Source organism: Bubalus kerabau, chromosome 14, assembly GCF_029407905.1.
Source record: "Bubalus kerabau isolate K-KA32 ecotype Philippines breed swamp buffalo chromosome 14, PCC_UOA_SB_1v2, whole genome shotgun sequence".
Classification (NCBI taxonomy): Eukaryota; Metazoa; Chordata; class Mammalia; order Artiodactyla; family Bovidae; genus Bubalus; species Bubalus kerabau.
Genome location: NC_073637.1, coordinates 3,139,213 through 3,159,367, shown reverse-complemented (window position 1 = coordinate 3,159,367; position 20,155 = coordinate 3,139,213). Strand labels below are relative to the sequence as shown.

The 20,155-nt window shown below is 64.6% G+C and overlaps 1 protein-coding gene across 9 annotated transcripts; it reads right to left on the bottom strand.

Annotated features, from left to right (window-relative positions):
- Window positions 1–117: 117 nt before the first annotated feature.
- Window positions 118–19,822, bottom strand: SCRIB (scribble planar cell polarity protein). Of its 9 annotated transcripts, none has more exons than XM_055545590.1 (37): window positions 19,315–19,822; window positions 18,014–18,131; window positions 17,828–17,906; window positions 17,649–17,738; window positions 17,491–17,547; window positions 17,341–17,404; window positions 17,175–17,249; window positions 16,958–17,102; window positions 16,442–16,560; window positions 16,076–16,275; window positions 15,840–16,006; window positions 15,638–15,768; window positions 15,425–15,547; window positions 14,437–14,604; window positions 13,561–13,935; window positions 12,865–12,927; window positions 12,366–12,455; window positions 11,887–11,964; window positions 10,972–11,295; window positions 10,808–10,888; window positions 10,491–10,730; window positions 10,085–10,195; window positions 9,712–10,005; window positions 9,432–9,617; window positions 4,026–4,136; window positions 3,897–3,944; window positions 3,692–3,766; window positions 2,792–2,851; window positions 1,956–2,063; window positions 1,704–1,863; window positions 1,493–1,631; window positions 1,201–1,392; window positions 970–1,112; window positions 855–892; window positions 660–734; window positions 392–443; window positions 118–298 (listed from the first exon to the last, which is right to left on the bottom strand). In XM_055545590.1, the coding sequence occupies exons 1-37, from the start codon at window positions 19,471–19,473 to the stop codon at window positions 153–155; spliced, it is 4,884 nt and encodes a 1,627-aa protein (XP_055401565.1). In that variant the 5' UTR covers window positions 19,474–19,822; the 3' UTR covers window positions 118–152. The 9 variants fall into 9 exon arrangements, with proteins under 9 accessions (XP_055401565.1, XP_055401556.1, XP_055401557.1 ...); XM_055545581.1 differs by lacking the exon at window positions 3,692–3,766 and adding an exon at window positions 2,182–2,265; XM_055545582.1 differs by lacking the exon at window positions 3,692–3,766 and adding an exon at window positions 2,182–2,265 and having other exon boundaries at window positions 12,865–12,909.
- Between the last annotated feature and the right edge of the window lie 333 nt (window positions 19,823–20,155).

Here is a 20,155-nt window from a genome sequence, read left to right as displayed (position 1 = left end):
GTCCCGGCTGGGGAGGGGGCGGTTAGTCAGTGGCCAGAACTCCTCAGGGGACCTCTTTAAAATGCTACCGGCCGGGTTAAAAGACTCGGGGCAAGGGTGGTGTTGGTGCTGGCAGGGCCCCCACCCCAAGTCGGGGGAGGCACCCCGCTCCTCTAAGAGGGCACTGGGCCCAGGCCTCGGCGCCCTGGCCGCATGGCCCGGCGGCTGCTGCACAAGGCCACCTCCTCGGGACCCGTGGAGCCTGGAGAGGGCCTGCCCAGAAGCACCATGGCCACCTCTCCGTCCTCCTCTGGCAGACCTGCGGGCAGGGGCAGGGAGTGAGTGAGTAGATGGGCCTGGCACCCTGGACCATGGGGGCGGGGGTGGGCCCATCCCTGGCCTGCCAACTCACCTGGGCTCGGAGGTGGTTCCAAGGACCTTAGCTCCTCAGCGAAATCTGGGGACTGTGACGGGGAGAAGGGCTGGTCAGGGACTACCCAGACCTGCCTGAAGCCCCCAACAGGAGCCTGGGTGAGTCCCTGTAGAGCCCTGACTGGGGGGGCCGGGGCGGGGGCGGGACAGGGAGGGTATGGAGCAGGGGACAGGCTGGGAGACAGGCTGAGCAGAAAGCCGCAGGAGCCGGTCAGGGTGTCCTGCAGAAGGGCCGGAGGGCCCGGTACCTGCATGTCATAGACAGGTCTGGAAGAGGGGAGGGCGGCAAACACCCTGTAGTCAAACTTCCTCCCAGACAAGGCCTTGAAAGGACAGCGTGAGGAGAGAGGCAGAGAGCGTAAGAAGAAGAGAGGGTGGGAGTCCGGATCCCTGCCCCGCCAAGGGAGGAAGGCAGGGGAGGGCGGCAGCTGCTGGCTCCTCACCAAGCGTCCCGGGGAGGTGCCGGTCTGGGGGCTGAGGTCTGGAGGAACAAGAAGGGGGCGTCGGGAGAGGTCCGCGCTGCAGGCCGGGCTCCCGCCTCCCGCCCGACATACAGACCTTCCAAGGGGGTGGGTGATGGAGTAGGCGCCGGCGAGGGGGCCTCGGCCAGGCGCTCCAGGGGTCCCCGCTTGCTTCGGCCCTCCTGGGACTTGCTGAGGACCATCTGTGCGCGGAGGGCGTCCTGCTCCAGGGACTTCATCCTGTGGGCAGGCGGAGGCGCTGGCAGCGTGGGGGCACAGGCGCTGGCAGCGTGTGGGCGCGGGCAGCGGAGGGCGGGGCAGGCCTTACCTGGCCGCCCTCCAGAGCGCCCGCTTCTCCGCCTCCAGGGCTCGGCGCTCCGCGGGGGACAAGGCCCGCTCTGGGGCTGGGGCCGGCAGCTCGGGGCTCTGCACGCGAAGCCGCTCCTGGTGGCGCCTCTCGGCCTTGGCAGTCCGCACTGGGGCACCACCTCCCTGTGGCGGGGGAGACGCGGGACCAAGCCTGGGCGGGGCGACAGGACAGGAGGGCCAGATGGAGGGGCGCCGGGCACGGGCGGAGGGGTGCCGGGGGCAGGGGCTGGGGCGGCCCTCCCCCGCCTCACCCTTCTGCCATGGGGCCCTGGCCGACCCAGGGTGGTTCCTCCTCGGGCTCCTCGTCCTCAGGAGCATCGGCTTCCGGGAGCCCCGTGTCGGCCGCCGCCTCGCGCAGCATCTGCGCCCTCTTCTGCTGCAGCTTGCGGGCTACGGGGCGCGGAGGGTCAGGCCACTAGCCGGCGCCCCCCACCTTCCCCCACCCCCGTGCCGCCTGCTCACCCTCCTCCTCCTGCATCTTCCGCAGGTCGTCAGCGCCCACCAGCGACACGCGCTTAGGGGGGCCCTCGGCCTGGGGCACCCGAACCTCCAGTTCAAAGTACTTCTGCCGCTCGCGGAAGGACAGCTGCTCCGGCGAGGCCGTGGGCCCGAGCATGGGGTGCTGGGGGAAGCGCGCCCTCAGACCCGGCCCCTCGGGTGTCACACCCTCGCAGGCGCACGCAGCGGGGCACCTGAGGGCTGCCCACCACCTACCTGGGCAGGGGTGTCCAGGGGCGGGTGCAGGCCGGGCACAGCCGCGAACGTCCTATAGGCCTGCTTCACGTTAGCTGGCAGCTCGGCAGGGGAGGGCGGGGAGGGGGGCTGGGGACCGGGCGCAGTGAGCTGAGCAGGGACAGCTGCCCCTGCAGCACCGCCCACCCTGCCACCAGCTGTCCCTGCTGACTGCCCCCACCCCTGCCCCCCAGGTCAGGGCACTCACGGGCTGGGGACCACCTCTGCCCCTGGGGACCGGGGAGCCCCTTGGCCAGGCCTGAACCAGTGGCTGGATCACCCCAGGCTTTGTCTGCAAAGGGGTTCAGGTGGGGGGTGTGAGGGACGGGGTGGGGGGAGAGAGATGGCGCCGAGGTGGGCGGCTGGGTGCCCAGGAAGCGAGGCCAGCACTCACCCATCTGCTGTCTGTCAGGAAGGGGCAGAGGCTGGGCGCTGGGCTCCAAGCCGGCACTTCAGTGTCTGCCCCAACCCTGCCACCAGGCCTGGCCCTCCCCATGCAGCAGAACCAGGGAGCCTCTGCAGGCAGGTGGGGGGCTCGGGGCAGGGTAGAGTGGCCCCCAGGAACTCCCAGACATGAAGACAGATGGGGACAAAACCGCCAGGCACTGGGGAAGGCCACCCTGACCCCCAGCCCCCTCTGCCCAGGAGGCCACAGGGAGCCCCCCAGCCGTGATACCAGCCAGCTGGGCCAGGAAGGGGCCTGCAGGCCATCCCCCTGTGGGATGGCAGCTGGGGAACGTGTGAGCCCTGGCACCCTCCCCGGAGTAGTGGACTCTGCACACAGCACCCTCTGCAGCACCCCCACCGTGTGTACTCACCTGCTGGTGGCTAGGGGAGCAGGGGGCCTCAGCCATCTCTCCACTTGCCGCAGGCAGCACCTGGAAGAGCCGAGTGGTGGGTGTGGGGAGGGTCAGGCAGGGCTGAGGGCCCCCGAGGAGGAGGTGGGGGGTTGCCTGCCTCAGTAGCACAAAGGCTGGTCCTCAACACCCTGACCTGAGCAGCCCTGAGACATCTGAGATGGATGGGCTGGGCTGGGCTGGACTTCTCCTGGGTGGGGCGGCCACCCTCCCTATGAGCCTCAGAGGCCCGTCAGCCAGGGAGGCCCGCCCCCTGCGAGCCACCCCCTAGCTGTGCCCCTTTCTGATGGAGGACACTGGGCCCCCTCACCTCTTGGGGGCTTCCTACTCTTGCCTATGTGGGGCTGAGCACAAAGCCCCTGAACAGGCTCACTCAGCCCCCAGCTGGCACAGCCTCCTCACCAGCCCTGCAGAGTCTCCCAGCAGCAGCTGGCGCTGGGCAGCCCGCCCTGCAGGGAAGGGGTGAGAACCACAGGCCTCCACCCAGGGCCCTGCCCCCCCGCAGCACTGGCCCTCCTCCCACCGTGCTCCACCGGGGGCCCTGGGCCCACACAGCCCTCTGCTCTGCCTTGAGTCTGCCTCTGGGAGGTGGGGGGTAGGCAGCAGCGGATGCATCACAGCTGGGCTTAGGGGTGGAAGAGGACAGACGCGTGCCAGGCTGGGGGTGGCGCTCCAGTTCGGGCACCCCAGGCAGTCCCTGTCATGCATGAGGGCCCTTTGAGGGCCTCAGCCCTCTCCCTGGGGACAGGATCCTGGCAGAGCTCTGTCCTGCAGGGCCTCAGGTGAAGGGAAGGAAGACAGGGGTAGGACTGACGGACAAGTGGGCAGAGGCCGGAACGGGTGTGATGACCAGGGACTGACCCTCTGCACGCTGCCGGCGCCAGGGGTGGCGGCCAGGGCTCGGCAGGCTGGCTTCAGGCTCTCTGGGCTCCGACCCTGGGGGGCAGAGTGGACACAGGGCTGCCAGGGCTGTGCCTGCCAGAGTGCGGGGTGGGCGGCCAGGCCTAGGGACTCTGGGCTGTGGGGAGGAGCCCGCCATGTGGGGCAGGAGGGCCTGGGCACTCACCATGGCCTCTGGGCCCCATAGTGGGATCTGTCCAGGCAGCTCCTTCTCCTGTGAGCAGAGGAGACAGTGGTCGGGGCTGACGGCCTCAGGCTCCCAGCCCAGGGGCTGCTGGCTGTGGGTGGCTCTGACCTTGCCGGGGCCCTCGGGGCTCAGCTCCCGGTCGATGGAGGAGATGCTTTCCAGGCTGTTCCGGCGGCCAAGGCCTGCCGCGAAGGGGTTGGCGATGATGCCTGGGGACACCTGCGGGGGAGGGGCGGAGTGGCCACACCCGAGGCAGCCGCTGGGGTGGGCTCTGCTTGCTCAGGACTCCACGCCACCATCGCATCTGTGCCCAGGGCACCCACACCACGCTCCCGAGGACACGGCGATGCAGAGCACCGGGCGAGAGAGGTCGGCCGTGGACACGCACCCCGGAGCACAGAACTGACAAGGCGGTGGGGCGACAGTGAAGCGCCCATGGCACAGAGAGGAGCTGAGGCCAAAGTCCCAGCAGAAGGAGGCTGACAGATTCCTGACGGCAGAAAAGGCCGTTTAAAGGAGGAAGAGTTGACTGTGGTGTTGACCGGAGTGATGACAGCAGACGTGACCATGTGCTTCTCCAGCGTAAGCGACTATCAGGACGTAAAAGGTGCCCGCTCACAGGCACAACCCAGCCCCCGAGCGGCCTGAGACCCTGAGGCCTGACAGCCAGGAGCACGCCTGGCGCCCACATCCCGGCTCCTAAATAGCCCTGTCCACTAAGGGAACCAGTGCTCCTTGGAGAAAGAAGGTAGGGGAAAGGGTGAGGTGACCCCAGACTTCCTGCTGTGCTAGAAAGGAGGCTGCCTGAGGGAGGTGGGCGATGTGAACAGGGCCCCGGGCCAGCCAGAAGCCCTCTCGTCAGCTCCGTCTGGATGGCTGGAGCACCAGATATCAACAGCAGCCGTGACAACTCTCACCACGAGATAAAATGGAAAATCTGTGCTAAGGAAGGCGGCGGCCCAGAGCAGTGGGGAGGGCGCACAACTGCCCTGGGGCTGATGAGGAGCCCGAGGAGGAGCAGGCCGCTGCACCCCCCAAAGCACCCGCCAGTTTCCGGGGGGAAGCATCACCTGGTGGGGTGACCCAGAGACGCCCCCGTGCAGGCACCACACCCGTGGGTCTGGTGGGAGGCCCTCCAAGACAGTGTGAGCTCTGTGATAACCCTACCAAGATACAGCCACTGCAGCTCGTCCTGAGGCGGCAATGGACAGACCCCCAGTGAGTGCCATCCATGCCGTGATGGCCTGTGCCCACCTGAAGTTCCAGGTCAGGCTGGGAGACAACCAGATGCCCACATGCCTTGTAGCTCTAAAGGTCGCCTTGGACCATTGGTGGGAGGCATGCAGGGCCTCTGAGTGAGAGGTCCTGTCTACTGTTCTTGACACTTTTCCTCAACTCTAAAATTGTCACTACTTTATTTACTTGCTTGTATCTTTCAAAACAGAAATAACAGCAGGAGAAACTACACTAATGCAGACGCTGGCCTGGGGGTCACCGAGAGGGGATTCAGACTCCTGGAGGGCTGTATTCACAGCTGCAAAGGTTTAGCATGAGCAGCCAGTTTGTCCTCCCGGCCGCAGGGTCTTCGCTCCCCAACTGCAGCCTGACCTCACGACACAGCAGTGAGCGTGCCGTGTCCCACCCCCCGGACCGCCAGGGAACTCCCAGGAAACTCTGCTTTTAAAGTCATCTTTAAGAACTGAAAACGAGTTCTGGGCTTCCCCGGTGGCCCAGTGGTTAAGAATTCACCTACCAATGCAGGGGACACAGGCTCGATCCCTGCTCCAGGAAGATCCCACATGCCGCAGAGCAGCTAAGCCCATGAACCACCAACTACCGAGCCCGGGGTCTGGGGTCTGTGCTTCCCAACAAGAGAAGCCGCCTCACTGAGAAGCCAATGCGCAGCAACGAGACCAGCACAGCCGAGAAGAAAACTCAGACAAAACTCAGTCTAACTGTATGACAAGCCGGCAGTAGGACAATGCAGAGAATCATTTCCCAGGGACTTAACGTAGCATTGTGACTGCACCTCCTAGTGGATAAATCCTAAGGACACAGAGAAATGTCAAAGTGCTATTAAGAAATGCTAGTGATAACACTGATACGGCTTTTTTAAATCAATACTTATAATATTACTTAATTTAATAAAATGACTTTTAAGATGAGAAAAAGAGACACAAATATAAAGTCAAAAGAATCAAAGCCTGCTGTCCTTAAGCATGGGTTGAAAGTAACAACCTCACGGATTTTTTCCCCCTAGAAACCTACCTCCTGAGGACCCGTGTGCTGCAGAGGCCCAGGAGCGAGGCCACAAGACCAGCCAGTGATGGTCTGAGCCCCATGCCAGGGCTGCGGCAGGAGACACCGGGACGCCTGGGTCACCACCAGGCTGGTGTGTCACCGGCTTGTCACCGCGGTGCCCACGCAGGCACCCTGCCTCACGAGGACCACAAAGACCAAAAAGCAGTCACCATGGGGGCTTCCAGGGCAGCCACTTGTTATTTAAAAATCAACCAATGAAAGGAAAGAATCAGAGTGTTTACCACACATCTCCTGTACAAAATCTTATTTTAGGATAAAAAGCAGCTGATAAAATTTCTTCTTTACAGAAAGGTCATTAGAATGACTGAAAACACTAGATGAGGAAGGAGTAACTGAGGCAGTCTTCCTTCGATCAGTAATCAAGGAAACACGGAAAAGAAAGGCGGTCTGGATCAAAATCCAAAAGGTGGTTTTTCTGAGAAGGCTGCTAAAATATACAAAACTTTGGTGAGTGTGATGGGGAGGAAGAGACGGCAGAAATCAGATCAAGACGGTGATGGGACCACAGAAACAGAGGGGAGGAGAAAGAATGTTCTGGACCTTGCCCCAAACATGCTGAGCACCAGTCAGCAAGCTCTTGGAAGCGCACAGCGGTCCCCACAGCGCTGCCACCAGCTGGCCACCAGGCCTGCCTGCCTGTGCAGGGCCCTGGGGCAGAGGCCGGCACAGCAAGGACAGGCAGGTCCTGAGGCCAGCCTGCCCCCTGCCGTGCAGAGGTTGGGGAGGACGCCAGGGCACAGCTCATGCAAAGATGCGCTTGCAGAATCCAAAGTTCGGAGAGATGGCTGTGAACCCTAATTCCTACAGGGGTTGAACGGGTCACCACAGAGGATGCAGGTGGGCTGAGGTTAAGAGAAATGGGGCTGGGTGGATGACCGGTGTCCTGACGGATACACGTCAGCCCTTTTTCTTTCAAGCACCAAGCTAGCTGGAGGAAACCTGTGGGCTGCACCTCACCGTACTTGGCACAGGGCTGTAAAAGCCATCAATAAAAGGACTCCAGAAAACTCAGCACTCTTTCAGAGAAAATTCTTACAGGTTATAAATGGAAACAGCCATCCAAGTTTAAAAGAATGTTATATAAACTACCTCCTCCAAGTCAGCACAAGGCAAGGTCACTGTCCACCATCACCAGGTTCCCAGGGGGACGGAGGAGCCTGACCTCCCAGGAAAAGGGGACCCGCAGCCACCACCTGGGCCTCAGGGCTTCCTCCAGGAGACGCAACAAAGTCACCGATGAGAATCAACAAGGATGCAAGAGCAACCTAGGAATGTGCCTGGAGAAACCTTATTCACACAGTCACAGAGCTCACAGTGAACCCCCAGCTCCCAACCAACTTACAGAACTGGCAGGTCCATTTGGAAGAGAAAACACATGAAAATAGACTAAAACTTGTCAAAAGAAGAAAAAACAGTGGGTGATTTCACCAGTTAGGTCTCCTGAAACATACTCTAAAGTGGCTACACTGAGGTTAGCAGCATCGGCTCAAGAACACGGCCGGCTCCCAGGACCACGGGATGTGGATCCAACCTACAAGGAAGCCCGATCTCCCCCGATCAGTGGGAAACTGATGGCCAGTCCAGTGCACTCCACTGGGACGGAAGATCCACTTGCTTGAGAAGCAATTCCAGTGGATTGTTTTCTAAAAAATAGCTTTGACAATCTTGCCCCAGAGAGGGTTTTCATCATCAAAACTCAAATCCAGACATTATGAGGAAGGTTAGACAATGTCACTCACAGTCTCCATGTTTCTATAATCCCAGAGAGGCCATTGTGAAGGAGCAAAAGACAAAGCCCACTCATGCCCTATGCAAAAAGACAGAAGCTTATAACACAAAAGACAAACTGCGAGTTTCGTGAGTCACACGTCAAAGGAGGCCAGGTCCATGGAGACAAGCCTGAGGCTAGGCGGGGGTGGGAGACGGGGCAAGCCTGCGGCCTCAGGCCCAACACCCCTTCTTCCAGGGTGCTGTCCTGCAGAAACGCCCCCAAAAGCATCAAGACAGGCTCCGAGCACTCTGGTTGGAAACACAGCACAGGCAAAGCAACCCAGGGAGAGATGGGCAGACAGTCAGAGGAGCCCAGCAAAGCCTCCATAAAGCTGGGGAGACGCCTGCTCTGCTCTTCGCCCTGGAGTGTATTTACTCTGTTTGTACTGAAACCTTAAAAATAAGTACATGTATTGACCGAAACATGTAAGGTCTTACTTTAAATGAGAAAGCAGAAGACACAGCCCTCTCTGGAAAATCTGAGCAAGGTTCCTCACCAGAAACAACAGGTTCCTGCAGGCACACAGGGATGTGGGCACAGAGGCCAGCACAGGGGCCCCCAGAACCCAGGGAATGGGGTCCCAGTCCAGCACCCAGGCAGGAGAAACAAGGACAAACGCACCATCCTTCCCAGTTCAGGAGGCGATGCACAGGACGAGGTAGACCCTGCCTCGGCAGTGCGGGGACAGGGGCAGTAGGCTGCCGTCCCGGAGACCCACTGGAGCCCCATCCCCAGAAAGGAGGCCCTCAGGGAGCTGGCAGCCGCTGTGGGGAAGGAGCCCCTGGAGGCGGGGGTGGGGGCTGCTGCAGGAGAAGCGGCCCCCCTGGGCTGATGCTGGAAGCCCGGGGACAGCGGCAGCATAAGACAGCAGGGCCCCCCAAGAGGGCACAGCCAGGCTGGTGCAGGACACGGGCTGGGCTGGACACCAGGCCTCTGCAGCCCGGTCCCGGGCCTGGCAGCTGACACTTCCTCCAGGGGCTGCAACGGAGAACCACTGGGTCCCCACAGGCCCGCCCAGGTGTCTGCGCGGGGACACAGGTCTGGGCCCTGAGCTCCCTGCTAAGGGGCTGCCAGAAAGCAGGCCGGCACCAGGCCAGCGTGGCAGGGCCCGGGGGTTTGCAGGCGGGCTGTGTCCCGCTCTGGGCCGTCCTGCCCTGGCCTGGCGGCCCCAGGGCACAAATGCTGCTTGCCCGGTTCAACCTTTTCTTTGAAGACACAACCAGGCCTTCTGTACACAGTCTGTCCCACCAGGGCTGTGAGCGGGGCTGAAACGAGGACCTGGCACCCGCACCGCATGGCTCCCCCAGGTCTGACTCACAACGGTCAAGCGTGTCCTGGCCCCGGCGCACCAGGACCCTCCCGGCCACACTGGGGGCGGGACGCAGTCCCCGTGGCCGAGCGCCGGCTGGGGGGGCACTGACCTCGGGGGTGGCAGCGCTGGTGTCGAAACCGTCGCAGACCAGTACAGTCAGGGTGTCGCCCACACTGCGCAGCAGCTGCACAGCCTCTCCATGCGTCAGACCCAGCAGGCTCTGCTGGTTCACCTCCAGCAGCCGCAGTCCCACCCGCAGACGGCCATCTCGCCCAGCTGCTCCCGTGGGGCTCACCTGCGGGGAGACAGCTGTGCTCAGGACCAGCCCCGGACCTGGGCCCCTCCCCGCCGGAGAAGTCCACGGGGCGGGCGGGCAAGTGGGAGCTCACCTTGGAGATGAAGATGCCCTCATCGGTGGGGTCGCAGGGGTTCCCGGCATGGCCCTTGGCACCCCCACGTATGCTGATGCCCAGCCTCTCCCCGGGGGCCTTCTGGATGCAGAGCTCCCGCATGCCCGGGGGCGGCGGGTCCCTCCGCACAACCAGCACCAGCTCTAGGCAGGGCCGGAGCAGGGCGCTGACCGCTTCCTGGTGTGTGGCCTCCCGCACGTCCTGCCCGTTCACTGCCAGGATGCGGTCCCCGACCCGCAGGCCACTGCGTGCAGCCAGGCCCCGTGGGAGCACCTGTGGAGGGAAGGCCGGGCACCGTGGGCAGGGGGCTGGGCCTCCCTGCACCCCGCAGCGCCCACGGGGTCTGCTCTACCTTGGAAATGAACACGCCGGGCTCCTGGACACCGAATGGGTGGCTGGAGTGGTCGGAGCCCCCAACGATGCTGAGCCCCAAGGGGCCCCCCGCTCTGGGCAGACAGATCTCCTGGGAACATGGAGGAACAGGAAGGGTGGCTGGAACAAGCCGAACATTACAGGATGGCTTCCCAAGCCCAGGGGTGTGAGACCAGGGAGCTCCACCACAGGGAGGCCGCGTGACGGTGCAGAGAAGACTGCAGGAGGAGGAAGCCCCTACGGAACGACACCCTGTGTCCTGGAGCCTGAGAGGACAGGGCCGAGGCCCTTGTTCTCCCACAAGCGGGGCCGACAGCCACACCTAAAGCTGTGTGGCTGTGGAGACAGGGGCTGGTTGGTGGGCAGGGCCAGGGCAGCAGTCTCACCTCCACTGGGTACGGCCCCTCCAGGGCAGCAGCGAGCAGACTAGGGGGCAGCCTCAGAGGCCCAGGCTCCCCTGGGGCAGCAGGGGCAGCAGTGGGGGGCGGGGGGGAGTGAGGGGGAGGGCTGGGGGCGAGGGGCCCCCCAGCCTCCCGCTCTAGCAGCAGGGCGATGGTGGGCGACGCGGCAGTCAGCAGGGAGACAGCATGGTCGTGTCTGGCCTCGGTCATGTCCACCCCATTGATCTGCAAGAGCACAGCCCGTCAGACGGCCCCAGGGAGAGGGGTGCATGGGTGCTAGGCAGGCCCACCGCCGCACTCACGGAAAGGACGCGGTCGCCGACCTGCAGGGTGCCTGCCCGGTGGGCAGCACCCCCCTCAACGATGCGGGAGATGAAGATGCCCTGCAGCGGGGGAGGGCGAGTGGGTGTCCGCGGGCTGGCCAGGCCTGCCCCCCACCCCGCCCCACCCCCGGCCCCAGACTTACCCCGTCACCGGCCCGGTAGGGCGTGGAGCCTTTCCCGCCTGCGATGCTGAAACCCAGCCCCTTCTCGCTGCGCACAAGACAGGCCACGTGGCGCTGGCGGGGCGGCCCGGGCGGCTCGGGCGGGAGCAGGGGCAGGCGCAGGCCGCCCCCTCGCCGCTCCCTCGGGCTGTAGTCATCCTCGGGCCGCAGGGCTGTGACGGTGACTGCATTCTCAGGCTCCACCATGCGCTCCCGCCACAGCCGCATGTGCACGGTGGCACCCGCCCCGCGCAGTGCCTCCACGGCCTGCTGGTGCTCCGCGTCCTGCAGGGCCACGCCGTTCACCTGCCGCACGGCACTTGTCAGCCCGCCCTCTGCAGGCGGGCCGGCCGAGTGGGCACAAGCCACAGCGTGCCAGGGGCTGCTGCACCCCTCCCTGTGGGTACTGGCTACCTATCTGGGCAACACAGGGCTAGGAGGCCCACTGTTGAGGAAGCAGGCGATGCCCCTGCTAGTCCACAGTGCCCAGTCCTGGTGCCCCTGCCCCACACACCTGCTCCTTATCTGAGCAGTCCTGGGGAGGATGCCGGGGGTTCTGTGCATCTGGCCCTGCCCTGCGCTCTCTGAGCTGCTGGGACACAGCAGCCCCTCTGTTGAGTGAGTGCAGGGTTACTTCCTCCTGCCCCCATCCCCCAGAGCAGACTGCCCTCTGACCACCCGACAGGCCTCCTGCCCAGACGCGGGTTTCTGCCTTGGGCTGACCTCCAGTCTACCCGGAGCTCTAGCTTATGAGCTCCATGCCTCACAGGGGTCCCATACTTGGGGCTCTCAGGAGGAGCTGGGCACCCCCTTCCTGGAGGGGAGGGAGCCCACCACCAGACGTGGGACTGAGAGGTCCCAAGAGTGTGCACTTCACACGGTGGCCAGGGGGCTCACCTCGAGGAGCTTGTCGCCTACTCGGACCCCAGCCCGAGCCGCAGGGCCCTCCTCAGACACCCGGGAGATGAAAATGCCCTGTAAGACAGAGATAGCCCAAGAACGTCGGTGGATGCCCTTCCAGAGAGGGGCCCTCAGCAGCTGTGCGAGGCCCAGAAGCCCCCCAGTCAGGGCTGCAAAGACGCCCCAGGGTGCAGGAAAGGCAGAAGTGGGCCTGCAGTGGTCAGACGGCCTGGGTGTGGGCTGCTGTGGGGTCCCAGGCGTCAGGGAGTGAGGGTGCAGGTCAGTCCCGGGAAGTTCGATCCATACACAGCACAAGAGGCACCGGTGAAAGGGAGGTGAGGCTGAAAGAGACGGCGGGCAGACCAGCGGCCCTGACCGTCCTCTACAACGCTGCCCCCCACAACCCCGGCCTCTAGGACCTCGTGTGCTGCAGGGGCAGGGCCTGCGGGCAGCACAGGGTGGGGGCGGCTCCTCACCTCGTCGTCTCCCTTGTAGGGCGTGGATCCCTTGCCACCCGCAATGCTGATGCCCAGGCCCCCTGTCTGCCGCACGATGGTGAGCGTCAGCTGGAAACAGAACAGACGTGCCGTGTCCAGGGAAGGCTGAGGGGCCGGGGCCTGGTCCCCTCCGGCCACCAGCCACCTCTCCCAGGGCCGGCTTGGGCCACAGAGGAGCTGACGAGGTGGGGGCTGCCGGGCTCCAGGGAGCGCAGCCAGAGGGAGTGCTCGCCTGTGGGTGACGGGGGCCTTCCAGGGCCGGAGCGCCGCAGGAGGGGGGCACACCCTGCACCTCCTCCAAGATTGGCCACCCCTGCCTGGAGGCCAGCGCCCTGTGGGTCTGGCGGGCGCCCCAGGCCCTGGCTCTGAGTTTGGGGAGGAGGCCTGAGCAGCAGCGGGAAGGAGATGGAGAGCCCGCAGCCCGAGAGCAAGGCCCGCGAAGCCTGGGGCAAGAGCGCAGCGGCAAGCGAGTACAGACCTCTTCCTCCTCAATGCGAGCGGGCTCTATCAGCAGGTTATTGGCCTGGTCAAACGACACCCCCTGTTAGGACAGGACCAGCAAGGACATGCAGGTCAGCTGCCGCCCGGCCCCGCCACCTCCTTGCCCAGCCCCGCCATGAGCAAGAAAGAGAGAGAAGACCACACCAAGCTCCCACAGCCTGAGCGCCTGGCCCTTCGTGCCTGGGTCTGGTGCTGCCCTCAGGCAGGGGGTCCCATAGGGTCTGGAGGCCTGGCTGCTACTGCCGACCTGCCAAATGGGCAGGCTGGGCTGGTGCCAGGTGGGCCTAGGCCTGGCTGTGCCAGCTCTAACTGTCCAGGCCCTCTCAGCCGCCACAGCACCAGGCTGTCTGTGCTCAGATATGTCAGACACGGGGCTGCTGCGGGGCGGGGCATCCCATGGAGAAGACAGGGACCCATGAGAGCCAGCCCTCCAGAGGCTAGGGCAGGCAGAGGGGCCTGGGCATAGGTGGGGACTGCCAGGGGCTTGAGATGGGGCTACAGGGCCAGCACGGAGCTTGCAACTGAGTCTGCACCCAGCCTGCAAAGGAGAGTGGGGAGCTGGGGACAGGCACCTCCTGTGCCAGTTGCCTCGAGAGTCGCCTGGGACCCACACCGGTGTGGACCAGGGGGCCTGGTCAGTTGGATTCGGGCTGGCGTGTGGGGCCAGACCCACCTTGACAGAGGGCGCAGAGGCCACCGCCTTCTCCTCCTCTGCTGCTACTGCCGCCTCCCCCTCCTCTTCCTCCTCAGCCTCGTCTTCCTCCTCCTCCTCTGCTCGCGGAGCCCAGGACATGTGGGGGCCATTGTGCCAGCCCCCAGTCCCCATTGGGCCCTCACTGTCTGGCGGTGTCCCCTGCAGGAGGGCCACCACGGCCTCGGGCTGGGGCAGCTTGGAGATCTTGAAGTGCTTCTTGTAGTGGGGTGTGTCCTTGCGGATGAGCCTTTGTCTGCCCCCCGGCAGGGGCCACGGCGCCTCTGGCTGGCCCTCCTCGCTCTCACCGTCCTCCCTGGGCAGGAGCAGCGTGTCCTCCGCGAAGCGCACAGTGGGCTGTGAGAGCTAAGTGTGAGGACTAGGCCAGCCCACCCCCGAGCGCAGGGCCCAAGGCAGCAGACAGGTGCTAAGAGGGCCCGCTGCTTAAAGAACAGGGACAAGTGACGAGCCAGTGAGGGGCACAGAGCAGTCAGCGGGAAGAGCAGGCTCGGGGGCTGGGAGGCTCTGCCCACTGTGCTCTCAGCAGCCTGAGGAGGGGCCCCAGCAGGACTGCGAGGAAGGCCCTGGTGTCTGGGAATGTTCCAGCGGGGAATGTGCAGTAGCGTGGGCGAGCAGGGCCCAGGCCGAGCCGGCCTTGAAGTAAAGACCCTCTTCCCCCAGCCCTCCCCCTGGCCTGGGGCAGCCTGACTCCTGCTGGGCCCCACACAGGGAAGAGTGCACCTGGGGGCCCACCTGAAAAAACCGACTGGTGCTGCCTGCACACGAGCTTGGAAAAGGAGGCAGGGTGGGAGCTGGCAGGCCCGCCCCGGAGCAAGCGGCCCCCAAGGCCAGTCTCACCTCCTCGTAGGTCTCCTCCATGACCTCTTCCTGGGTGGCTGGCACGGGTTCCTGCTGGCTCAGCCCCTCCTCCTCGGCCAGCGGGCCCTCAGGCTCGCCCTGGGAGGCTGTGCCGGCAGATAGGTGCGAGTCTGCACTTAGGCCAGACTCAGTGCTCAGCCTCTTCTCCTGTGGCAGGGGAAGGCAATGGGTTGGGCTGCCCCCGGAGGATCCCACATTGCAGAATGTACCCCAGGGCTCCCTGCTGCCTGACCACAGAGCCTCGGGAGCTTCCCCCCCAGCTGCCCTCATCCTGGAGGAAGTCTGTGCTCATCCTCTGGGGTGCCCGCTGTCCCACCACTAGGGAAGCCGCACTTCCAGCTCCAACAGGTGTGGATACACAAAGCCACCCTTCTGTGGTTCGAACCCTCAAGGCTCATTCCAAACAAATCACAAGGGCAGGGGCTGACGAGTCCCTGAGCAAACGCCAGCTCAAGGACGGGTAGGCGCCCCCAACCAGCATGAGCATGCCTCCTGGACCAGCGAGGGCAGCTTCCCGTGGGTGGCTGTGCACCAGACACAGGTCCCGCCACGTAGCCCCAGGCACCAGACACCTGCTGCACCCGGGGTCCTGAGCAAGCGGAGCTGGGCCTGCCTGATTCTGAACAGGTCCCCTCATGGAAGCAGACAGTGCAGGTGCCCTTGAGACGTGCCAGCCCATAGGCCCACTGCTCCAGCCACTCCTGGCTCCTCACGGGCAGCTGCCCCACGTCCATGCCACATGGCTTTTGTGTCTGCCTAGCAGTCCTCTGTGGAGGCAGCCTACTCTACAGAAGGCACGTGCACTTGTTCCTGAGTTTCCCGACCAGCACCACCGCCTGGCTCCTCTCCCGGTGGGTTCCCCATGCCCACGCGGGCCGGGAGCCCTGCACCCAGTCCGGGGCTCCCGCGGGAAGCCCTGTAAGGCGGGCGGCTGTCCCTCCCATGGCCTCCGGGTCCCCACAAGCACCTCCTCGGAGGGCGAGGGTGGCGCAGGGTCAGGCCTGCAGGAGGTGGCTTCGCTCCGGCGCTCCACACCCCTCTTCATCACCTTGAGCTCGCTGGGGTGTGGCGTAGCCCGACGCTGCAGGCCCTGCAGTGGGCACAGGGGTGAGGGCAGGTGGGGCAGGGGTCAGGCGGGGGCGGGGAGGCGGGAGCCCCCGGGGACCCCACCCCGCCATACCCGTTTCTCGGCAGCGGCTTCCTCTGGGTCGTCGTCGCCCGCGGGGGCCTCCAGGAACTGGATGACGCTGACACGGCTGAGCGGGGCGTCTCCCCAGCTTTCTGAAGGGCTGCTCTGCAGCTCAGGGTCCTCTGTGGAAGCGCGTGTCAGGGGGAACGCCGCCCCGCCCCAGGCCCCGCCCCGCCCCACCCCAGCGACCTACCAAGGCTGGGCAGGGGCTGCTGTGGCAGCAGGTAGCAGGTGAGCACCTTCTCGCCCGTTTGGGCATCATCCTCGGTCTGGAACCGAAGCATGGGCTGCGCCTGGTTCTCCGCTAGCCACAAGGCCTTCAGGTTGAGGTGCGTGAGTGCAAACGGCAGACTCTGCAGGCTGGGGGCGGGGGCACGGTCAGCTTGGGGAAAGCCAGGCCCGGTACCGCGGGATGGGGGCAGCACTCACCGGTTGCCAGCCACATCCAGCACGTGTAGCTCAGCCGTGTGGGCGAGCTCTGGCGGCAGGACGGCCAGGCGGTTGTCCCTCAAAGAGAGGACGCTGAGTGCCACGCAGCCCCCAATCTCAGGCGGCAGTGCCTCTAGGTGGTTCCGGTCCACGTTGAGGTTGGTCAGCTTGGTCAGTTTCCCCAAGGAGTGGGGCAGGGCCTGGCCGGGAGGAGTGAGGATCAGAAACCATCAGGAGCCCGAGGGTGCAGTCTCTGCCCTTGCTCTGGCCCCGACGAGGCAGATGTCTGGCTCCTGCCACTCTGCACGCCTCCAGGTGCTCCCCCATCCTCCCTGCCTCCCACACTAACTCTGAAACCAGCCCCACCGTCAGCAGGTTCTCAGTGAGGATCAGCTCCGACAGGTTCTCACAGTCCCCGATGGCTTCTGTCACCTCGCACAGGCGATTCTGGTCCACCTTCAAGATGGACAACTGCTTCAGCTGACCTGGTGTTGGGAAGATGCAGCAACAGGCTCGGTGGGGCCAGGAGCCTTGGACACTCACGAGACTGAGGCAGCTTGCGCTGGCGCAAGGACTCCTGCCTCCTGCACTGTGAGACCGCTGAGACCTCAGCCTCCCTCCAGACGCGCGCTCACTGCCCCAACCTGCTGCCAACCTGAGCAAGCCCAGCGGCTCCCAGGTCCCCAGGCCCTCATTGTGCCCTCATGAGCTCACCACCGCGCACTGCCTCAGCTCCTCAGGTGCGAGCACGAGTCGTGCCACTGTGGCCCAACGCCTCCCCTCCTCAGGGACAGGTCTCAGAACCCAGCAGAGCCAGGGGTCCTTGCCCCAGGACCCCGCTCGGCCCAGGTCCACACGAGCCATGCCCCTCCCAGCACTGACCAATGCCGTCTGGAAGCCGCTGCAGCAGGTTCTGTGAGAGCAGCAGGTCAGTGAGCAGCACCAGTCCCCCAAGCTCCGCGGGCAGCTCCTCCAGCCGGTTCTCAGACACATCCAGGCACACCAGGCGCCGCAGATTCCCAAGCTCCTGGGGGGTGGGTGCAGAGGGTCAGGGGGAGGGACAGGCCCAAGGTGGGGTGGCAGCCACACCCTCACTCACCGGGGGCAGGGCTGATAGCTGGTTCCGGTCCAGCCACAGCTCCCGCAGGTTGGGCAGGGCCCCCAGGGTATCAGGCTGCAAGAAGAGGCAGGGACAGGGTGATGGCCAAGGCTCACTTGCCCTGCCTGGCCCCGCCCCACCCATGACAGCCCCACCCTCTCCACACCAGCACTTCCAGATCATTGCCTCCCAAATCCAGCTGTTCCAGCTTGACCAGGAAAGACAGGGACCTGCAGAAGAAACAGAGCAAGGTCTGTCGTGGCCAAATGGCCCATGGTCCCTGGGGCTAGCTGCTGGCAGGGGCGAGCTCACTCACGCAGGCAGGGACTTGAGCAGATTCTCCCGGAGCTCCAGGGTCACCAGGTTGGCGAGGCTGAACGAGACCAGGACAGAGTGTGAGAGGAGGCAGGATGGTGGGGAGTAGTGCAGGAACAGGGCTCGGCTGAGCCCCCCACCCCGCAGGAAGGCACTCACTTGCCCACGTCCCCAGGCAGCGCCTGCAGGGACACGTCATTCAGCGCCAGGTGAGCCAGACTGCGTAGCTGAGTGAAGCCTTCGGGGAGCCTAAGGAGAGAAGAGGGTCCTCAGATGCCCAGGCCAGGGCTGCAGAACCCCCACGGCCCATGCCCAGCCCTGCTATGGCCACCACCCACCTGGACAAGGGGTTCCCACTGAAGTCAGCAATCTCCAGAGCTTTGCAGAACTTGATGCTCTCGGGGATCTCAGGGATGTCTGTGAGGAGAAAGGGGTCACCACGGAGAAATGCCCACAGCCTCCAGGAGCTCAAAGCCCTTCCTGCCACCCTCAGATGCCACCCCATGCCTGCCCCAGCTCCACACCGTTCCGGGACACATCCAGCTCCACCAGCTGCATGAAGTTGGCCACCTCCGGAGGCAACCGCTGGATCTCGTTGTCACTCAGGCCCAGCTTGCGCAGGTTCAGTAGCCTAAAGAAGGGCTGTGGGCAGGGGGTAGGGTCAGAGTGACAGGCCCTGTAGTGAGGGCCCCTCCCTGCTCCAGGCCACACAGGAACCCTGGGTCCTGTCCTATCACCCTGGTCTGTAGTAAGAAAAGCAACGAGATAAAAACATACACACACGGTTTCTCGAGCTTCTGACTCCTTGACTTTTGACACCTGGTCCCTTTGTGTTACCTCAGAGACACCCCTCTCCGCACCTCCCCCCGCAACATGCAACACTGCCAGCTGACCTACCTTACACGCTCAAGTCTTAGTCTTAACTGAGAAATCACTTCTTTTCTCTGACCTGACCAGTCTCTGTTCCTCACCTTCTGTGTTCCCTCAGGGCTCTACCTACCACCTGAATCACCTCTTCGACCCACCCAGCCGGTGGGCCCTCCAAAGCCTGCAGTAGTTTCTGTGACTGTACCCCAGCAACCAGCCCAGCCTGAGACACTGACAAGAATTTAGAAACTACCAAAAAAAAAAATATAGCGAAAACAGCAGGGGCCACAGATCCGTGTAAGGGGCCCTGGTCCAAGTTCTGGAGTGAAGCCACACCCTCTGTGGCATGCAGCCCCCAGGCATTGGGCCACTTGGCACCCCATCTCCAAAAAGGAAATCCTTTTGTGACCTGCTTCCTTTAACCTTCTCTCCCAAGTGGCCTTAGAAGGAAAGCAAGCTGACGGGAAGAAACAAGGCAGTGAGAGGTAGACGGAACACAGGCTGGTCTGGGACAGGCACCATAAGAAGGCTCCCTCTGACCCCGCCCCAGCACCCTGGAGGAAGAGAGCAGTCAGGACAGAGGCTGGGCTCCCCCTCCAGAGTAGTCCAGCAAGTTCGTATCCATCAGCCAAGCCGGTTAACCTTCCACCCCGATCTACCTCAAGCCCATCCACCTTCCCCCGCGGCTTTCCATCTGGAGCTCCTCCTCTAGGCTGTGACCATCCCCACCCCCAGGCAGGCACCTGATGACCGATGCCACCTGGTGCCAGCGCCGGCGGTGGGTGAGGAGGGTGGGGCTGGCCAGGGTGGGGCTCTGGCCAGTAAGAACCAGCAGGGCCGGCTGGACGCTGCGGTGTCCCGCGCAGGCCAGGGCCGGCTGAGAGCTCGGAGGGGCGGACGGTCGCGTGCAGACTGACCCTGCCGATCTGGAACGAGGGCTGGGACGGCGGCCACTCACCTTGGGGAGCTCGCGCAGCTGGTTGGCGTCGAGGAGCAGCTCCTCCAGGCTGCGGCTGTACCGATAGATCTCCTCGGGCACGGCCTGCAGCGAGCAGTGCCGCTTGTCCACCGACTCCACGTGCCGGTTGCAGCGCCAGAGCGGGATGCACTTGAGCATGGTGCGGGCGGGCGCGGGATCCGGCGGCGGGCGGGGGGCGGGGCTCGGCCCGCATGAGCGCCGGACCGGGGGAGAGGCAGGGGGCGGCCCGGGGTGGCGGTGGCGGCGGCGCGCTGGGCCGGGCCCGCGCTCGGAACGCTCGGACCGCGGCGGCCTGGGTGGGGGGCGCGGCCCGGCCGGCGCTCAGACTCTCAAGACGCGGCGGCGGCCCGGCATCCCGCCTGGCCCACTTGACCCAGTCCGTCCGCTCGCCCGCCGCCTGTGCCGCAGTCGGAGCCGCCACCGCTGCCCGCCGGACTGCCCCGCCGACAACCGCCGGTCGCCGCGCAGCCCGCCGGGAAGCCGAGGCCCGCCCTCGCCGACCCGAACTGCAACCCCCACAAGGCCCTGCGGCGCCGATGCCTCCGAGGACCCGTAGCGGCCCCGCGCACAGCCTGTCGGGAAGCTCGAGTGGCCCCTGGCGCAAGGAACGATGGGAGCTGAAGTCCGCTCAAAGCCTGCCCTCCCTAACCGCCAGCGCCCTAAGCAGAGGCTCGAGGTTTCCTGCCTTCCCTCCAGCACCGCCCTGCACCGCCCCATCCCCGACTTAGCCTCACGACCCAGAGATCCCGCCTGCCGCCCCTCCCACGGGGACGTGGCTCCCCGAAGGTAGAGCGACAGGCCCAGGCTGTGCTTGTATTTG

Coding starts and splice junctions, on each gene's coding strand:
- SCRIB (XM_055545581.1), bottom strand. CDS start 19,473: ATGCTCAAGTGCATCCCGCTCTGGCGCTGCAACCGGCACGTGGAGTCG. Junction 17,548..17,648: donor CTGCCTGGGGACGTGGGCAA/GTGAGTGCCTTC, acceptor GGTCTCGTTCAG/CCTCGCCAACCTGGTGACCC. Junction 1,632..1,703: donor GAAGATGCAGGAGGAGGAGG/GTGAGCAGGCGG, acceptor CGCGCCCCGTAG/CCCGCAAGCTGCAGCAGAAG.